Below are 6,968 nucleotides of genomic sequence, written 5' to 3'. Positions count from 1 at the left end.
AAAAAGTGGCTTTTTATACTTTTTATTTTTGACGTACAATAAATCCATTCCATTTCAATCGTGCATCGATTAGGTACATATTTTATGTGCTTAACCACTGCTAATAATACTCTTCTTATCAATGTAACCATATAACATTAATCACATTGCCATATAAGTAATATCCAATATATCTCTTTTGCAAACTTCTCTGATTGCTTTATAAGTACATCTGATCCATTTTAATTTGTTTTATTTTCTAACCCTTGATAAAACAAATCCCATACCATATAATATTCCAATTCTTCTTTTTCTTTCATTTCTAATGTTAACCTATTCATTTCTGCACATTCAAATATTTTTGTTCAATGACTTTTCCTTCTATCGGTATCTTTGTCGCTTTTCCAATTCTGAGCAAATACAATTCTAGCTGCTGTTAATACTTGTAGGATTAAGTATGTTTTTTCTTTACTGTAACCTTTTTTTCTTTACTGTAACCTGTTAATACATGTATGATGAAGTATGTTTTTTTCTTCACAGGTTCCATTCCTAATAAAAATATTTCGGGCTTCAAATCTATATGTTGTTTAATCATTTTTTCCATTTTAGTCCCGTATCTTTTAGCTTCTACACAAGGCCACCACATATGGTAGTATGTTCCCGGTGTCGGGAAAAAAGGGACTTATGACCATTTTTAAAATACTTGCAGCATCCCCCCTTCCTGGTCACGCGATCAAAAAATTCAGATGCTCGGCCACCGATTCGTGTTTACGACGGTTTTGCCGTGTCCTAGGACTCCCATGATCCCCTTTGGCGACCTTCTGACAAGGCAAGTCGATGGGAAAAGGCAGATTTGCTTAACGTCCGTTTTCCTCACTGAACAACTGCAGTGATTCGTTTAACAACGAGGGCAAGAAAGGTTGTAAAACAGGGAAAAATCACTTGTGTCTCGCTTAGCAACGGAAATATTGGGCTCAATTTTGGGTAGGGGCGGGCTATTTCCCACGGGCTTCCCTGGAGATGTGGGGAGGGGCGTTTTTTTCCCCACCAGGGGAGGGGGAGGGAAGGATCAGGGAGCTCCGCGGCTCCCAGGGCGGCCTGACAGGTGAATGGAAGAGCGCGGCGGGCGGAGAAGATGTTCAGCTGGGCCCCGCCTCGCGCTCTTCTGGTTGCCATGGGCACCGGCCGCGAGGCGCCAAGCTGACAGCGCTGGGGATTTTTATGAATGGGTGACGTCACGGGCCTTGGCGTCTGAAGGTCTGAGCGGCTTTTTAAAGCGGGGAGGCGGCTGGCCGCTGTGGGAAACGACTATATATATATATATATATATATATCTAACTCGATGCAAGAGCCGAAGGATTTTCTTTGGAGGGGGGAGGGCAGGGGAACGTGAGTTGCATTTGGATCTGGTTGCATTTGGTTGGCGGGACGGGAGACCACGCAGCAACCCTTCTTGCGACCCCGCCCCGCCCGTGGCGTGGGAAGCTTTTCGCGTGGATTTTTTTTTTTTCACATTCAAAGTAAATTTGGACGCCGATTCGATCGTTCTATGACAGTTCGGGCCGATTTTAACACACACATTCACACATAACGACACAACACGCAAATACACAGCCAATGATCCACAAGCCCAAAACGTACGGTAAAATACATACCGCACACAAAACACGAGAGTCAAAATGGTATACCCAACTAACACGGTAAATGACATGGAAACGCAAAGCGGTCAGTGACACAGAGACCAAACACGCAGGAAACGCAACAGTTCAAGTGACACACAGACCCAAAACACAGCAAACAACACAGAATATATCACACACAAAACACACAAATCAAATGACACACACGCACACGCACGCCCACGGAGAAAAAGAGGGCAACGCGCGTGTGAAGCTTAGAATTAGAATAGAATAGAGCTGGAAGGGACCTCAAGAGGTCTTCTAGTCCAGCCCCCTGCTCGAGTAGGAAAACCTATCCTATCCTATCCCATTAGGTCGCTGGAGCCAGGAAACCAAAAGGAGAATTGCCAGTTTATCAGCGCTGCATTCGGTGGCTCCGTTCACACGACAAGCCCAGGTACGACAGGCCAAGATTAGATGCTGGCTTGTCACCGTCCCGTGCCGCAGTTTTTTTTTTCCCAGATGGAGGGGAGGCGTTGGAAAGTGGGGGAGGGGCAAAGAAACACCCCCCTCCAGGATGCACCCCCCTCTCAACCTGCCGCCCTCCTGATGCCTCGCGGCCCAGATCCAGTCACACACACACACCACTGGCAGCCGGCGGAGTGGAAGTCATGGGTTTTGTAGTCTACCCTCAACTCTCCCTGCCAAAGCGAGAACATCCCGGCATCAAAGTGCGGAGCGAGGTGAAAAAGGTGTTCCCCCAAAAGCAAAATTCCTCCGGAGCATCGCCTGGTTTGCATTCTTCAATGCGCGCCCCCTTTCCCAGTACATTTGCCGGCGAAGGCAGGGAGGGGCAAAGCCTGGAGGTGCGGAAGAGGAGGCGAGAAAAGGAATGTTCAGACACGCGTTTGTTTCCGTCTCTGCGGGTCGCGGCGACGGGGAAGCGGAGGGAGAAGTGTCAAAGCTGTCCATCAACTCCTTTCAACCTTCTTCCCCCTCCGTCCCCCCACTCGACGACATGTCCCGGGGCGGCCTCCACCTGCACCTGGCCCCGATCCCCTCCCCGCCCCCTCCCCGCCCTTCCGACGACCAGCAAAAGGGGTGAAAACCCGCGTTGGCAAAAGTCCCGCCGAGACGCGAATCCCATCAATGAAAGCGTGAGAGCGGGAAGCCGCGCCCCTCTCTCTCGTTCATTGGCTGCCCGGCAGCCGCGTGGCTCCGCCCACCACTCCTCCGAATGTTATAAAAGCCGCCTCTCCGCAGCCGGAGCGCCACTCGCGGCTGCGTTAGGGTAGAAGTTGGTTTTGTTCACGTTTGTGGCTGGTTTTGTCCTCGGAGTTGCGTCCGTTCGTGTCATGAAGGTGGTGCCCGCCGCCCCCGCCGTCTCCCCGGGCCCTAGCTGCCCTCTCAAGGGCGCGGGGGGAGACCCTTTGCCGCGGGGCCTCTCGGAGCAGAGCGTGACGCTGTCCCGCGTGGGCGGCAGCGGCAGCCCAACTTCCCGGGGGTTGCCTCTCGGGCCGGACCAAGCGGCCGCCGCCGCCGCCGCCTCGCTGCTTCTGGACATGAAAGGCTGCTACTCGCGCCTGGCCGCCCTGGTGCCCACTTTGCCTCGCCACCGCCGCGTCTCCAAGGTGGAGATCCTCCAGCACGTGATCGACTACATTTGGGATCTCCAGCTCGAGCTGCAGGACCCGCTGGGCACCGGGGCGCCCCCTCCGCGGGGCGTGGACGAGCCGGCCGGAGGAGCCGAGGTGAGCCTTTCCCCGCCAGGGAAGATCCCAAACCAACCCCCGACCCCCAGGAGGGAGGAGGAGGAAGAGGAGGAGGGGTCGCGCAACGGGGGCTCCGTGGGGGTTTCGTGCCCATTTGCCACCCGCGCCCAGATCGCGCAACGGGGGCTCCGTGGGTTTCGTGCCCATTTGCCACCCGCGACCAGATCGCGCAACGGGGGCTCCGTGGGGGTTTGTGCCCATTTGCCACCCGCGACCAGATCGCGCAACGGGGGCTCCGTGGGGGTTTCGTGCCCATTTGCAACCCGCGACCAGATCGCGCAACGGGGGCTCCGTGGGGGTTTCGTGCCCATTTGCAACCCGCGACCAGATCGCGCAACGGGGGCTCCGTGGGGGTTTCGTGCCCATTTGCAACCCGCGACCAGATCGCGCAACGGGGGCTCCGTGGGGGTTTCGTGCCCATTTGCAACCCGCGACCAGATCGCGCAATGGGGGCTCCGTGGGGGTTTGTGCCCTTTGCCACCCGCGACCAGATCGCGCAGCAGGAGCTCCGTGGGGCTTGTGTCCGTCTGTCCCTACCCCCCCTCCTCCACGCCAAGATCGCGCAGCGTGGGGTTTGTGTCTGGCTGCCCACTTCCCACGCGCGCCTAACTTTCTCCCCAAAAGCGCTGCCAAGCTCCGGAGCGGCCTGGGCTTTCGCCAGTTCCGTGTTTCCCATTGCTGGCCTGGAGTCTCCAAGTATAAATTCACGACCCACAGGACAGGACTTTTGCTTGGAAGGGCGAGTTATCGGTGGGGCATTCTCACCGCCGTTGCCCAGAGCCATCCTTGCCAGGCTGGCTGCCCGGGGATGCCAGCAACTGGTTGCCCAGCCCAGTTTTTGAAGCACGGGCAAGATTTTGTAGAAAATTTTGTAGAAAAAGATTTTGTAGAAAAGGGAAATGGGCTCAATTTTGATAGTTGCAAATCCAGCGGAATCTGCTGCCCCGTTTTGGCGGTGAGATCAGGCTTCTCTAACAAGACAAAAACTTTGGAAACTTTTTGCTTTTCAGTAGAATTGGTGAGCCACAAAAGGCTCTTTCTGGATTCTTGGGGGGGGGGCAAAAAAATCACTTTTAGGATCTTAAGATTCAAAAGGATTTCTGCATAATTCACCAGGTGCCTTCTGAATTCCAAACCTGTTCAAGGCTATTGGTTGGGTTTCACTTCTTTGCAGTGTGATCAGATGGAGAAATGATTTTTAAAGAAAATCCTGATATTTTTATGCTTTTATATAAAATCTACTTTTTCTAGAACTCCGCTCTTTTGTAGAAAGTTTGCAGCTGTTCATCCATCTGTCCGTCCCCCCCATTATACACCCAGATTTGTTTACAGGTAGCCAATGTTCATTCAGTGGCCATTCAAAGTTACAACGGCACTGGAAAAAAAGGGACATGATCCATTTTTTTGACTGGTTACATGATCAAAATTCAGGTGCTTGGCAACTGACTCGTACTTACGACCGTTGCCATGTGGTTCCCCTTTTGCGAACGTCTGGCAAGCAAAATCCACAGCAAAGCCAGATTCACTTAATGACCTTGTGACTAACTTATTGAATGCAGTGATTCACTTAACAACTGTGGCCAGGAAGTTCGTAAAGTGGGGTGAAACTCACGTCTCCCTTAGCATCCAAAATACTGGGCTCCATTGTGGTCATAGGTTGAGGATTACCTGTATACAGTTCTCCATCTCCTACCCCGTTATAAATCAAGGTTTGTTTATTGGGTTTTTTAAATTTTTTTAATGCCGATATCAAAGATTCTTTTAATTATGCCAGTCCAAGGGCATCTGTGGTTGGATTCTTGGGCAAGTGGGCATTTTATTATATTCTTGTTTTTCTTTTTCTTTCCCTGTGGCTTTTCTGATTTTAAAGAGATTGCAAGAAAAGTTGCAAGAAAAGAAATCTCTAGAAGAAACATCTGCTTGTAGGGTATGTCAGCTTCTGAGTTTCACAACACTTCTAAACGGGCTGTTGACCTCCCTCTGGTGCCATCTGCAAGCTCATGTCGCCGTCCTTTCTCTTCCTCTTTTCATTCTGACCCGGGCTTGTTCCCAAGATCACGAAGCTGAACTCCTCGTCCTGATAAAACCCCTTTTTATTTAGGTTCAAGGGAATTCCTCTCCAGCAAAGTCCCGGCCAACAGTCTTTCATGAGGTTTCACAACCACAGACCTTGATCAGGCTGGGAGAGTTGCCAGGCCGATAGCTCCCAAACCCCACACTTGGCAAGAAGTCAGGCCCAGATCTTCACCCTAATGAATTGAACTAATTGTCTCCTGAAAAACCCACTTCCCTTTCGCTCCTCTTTTATTCCCTAGGAGAGGGGTTATTCACCGTCCACCTGAGCCTTTACTCCCGAGTCGACCCTTGTTCCTTAGCTGTTCCCTTCATCTGGCAGCTCTGTGCATGAGCACACTGGGAACAGGCTCCAGCTGTTCTTCTTCCCCACTGATCTCTGACTCCGAAGGCAGCTGATAACTGTCGGAGGGGCCTGGCCCCACCTCTGCCTCTTTTGAGCCACAACACTGTTGACCACCAAAACTACAATTATTTGACCCGCTGAACCTTTTTTTTTTTTTTGGCCTGGGGGGGGAGGAGATAAAGGGTGGATGGCAACACAACTGCTGATCTTTTGTCTTAACCGTTGCTTTTTTTTGGTTTTCTTTTTCAAACAGGCTGCTTGTGTTAGCTCGGATGACCGAATCCTGTGCCGCTGAAAGATCCTTTTTAAAGCCTGCCAGAAGATCTCTCGATCTGTGGGAAACGCTTCCTATCCCTCCAATGGCTGGGAAATTGTCTCTACCCCCATTTCCTTATCTCCCGAAATTTGAGCTGGACACGGCAGATAGAAACTGTCTTTTTTTTTGGAGGTCAAGACAGGATGGGAGAACAAAAAATATATATTTTTGTCCATCCCTTTCTGGTGCTTTGAATTCCATGGCGGGGACCAACGGTTGAGAATTGGACTCAAAAAATCCTGCGTCTCTTTTAACGTCTTGATGGGACAGTGCCTTTTATTTCCCCACCTGCTTTCTTTAAGAAAAAAACAAAAAGGAAAAGCAGGGACTGAAACCTCACTCGAATATTTCTCAGTTGTCTTGAGAATCGACCGTATTGTATATTACAATGCTCCTATTTCTGAGAATATTTTTCTACCATAGTTTTGGATCTTGTTAAGGGCGCACAAATGCATATTGCTGTGAAAAAGGCTTGTTTTTGTTAAGTGTCTGTTTCATTTAGGCTGGGAGGAGGGCTTTTGGGGAGGGGGTTGGGGAGATGCCCCCCAGGCCCCGACTATGCTGGTTGGGGGAATCTTGGTTTGATGTCACAGCCTATATCAGAGGTCTCCAAACTTAGCAACTTTTAAGACTGGCGGACTTCAACTCCCAGAATTCTAGCTGGCTGGAGAATTCTGGGAGTTGAAGTCCACCAGTCTTAAAAGTTGCCAAGTTTGGAGACCTCTGGCCTATATGGATTTGGGGGTGGGGGTGGGGCATGGTGGAAGAGGCGGTTAGTCTAGAGGGCCAGAGTGGAAACCCCACCAATCGTAAGCCAAGAATGGCTGTCAATCACAGTTAGAGCAGTGTTTTCTTCAAGCTTT

The 6,968-nt window shown here is 50.7% G+C and overlaps 1 protein-coding gene across 1 annotated transcript; it reads left to right on the top strand.

Moving 5' to 3' along the window:
- Window positions 1-2,871: 2,871 nt before the first annotated feature.
- ID1 (inhibitor of DNA binding 1) lies at window positions 2,872-6,574 on the top strand. The gene is made up of 2 exons (XM_026690793.2): window positions 2,872-3,349; window positions 6,043-6,574. Exons 1-2 carry the CDS (start codon window positions 2,954-2,956, stop codon window positions 6,082-6,084), a joined length of 438 nt encoding a protein of 145 aa, XP_026546578.1. The 5' UTR covers window positions 2,872-2,953; the 3' UTR covers window positions 6,085-6,574.
- The last annotated feature ends 394 nt before the right edge of the window (window positions 6,575-6,968 follow it).

This window comes from Notechis scutatus, chromosome 3, assembly GCF_049901735.1.
Source record: "Notechis scutatus isolate UNSWTSFEM ecotype Mainland chromosome 3, rNotScu1.2, whole genome shotgun sequence".
NCBI classification, from domain to species: Eukaryota; Metazoa; Chordata; class Lepidosauria; order Squamata; family Elapidae; genus Notechis; species Notechis scutatus.
Note: the sequence above shows the minus strand (reverse complement) of the source record. Positions and strands in the feature narration are given on the sequence as shown.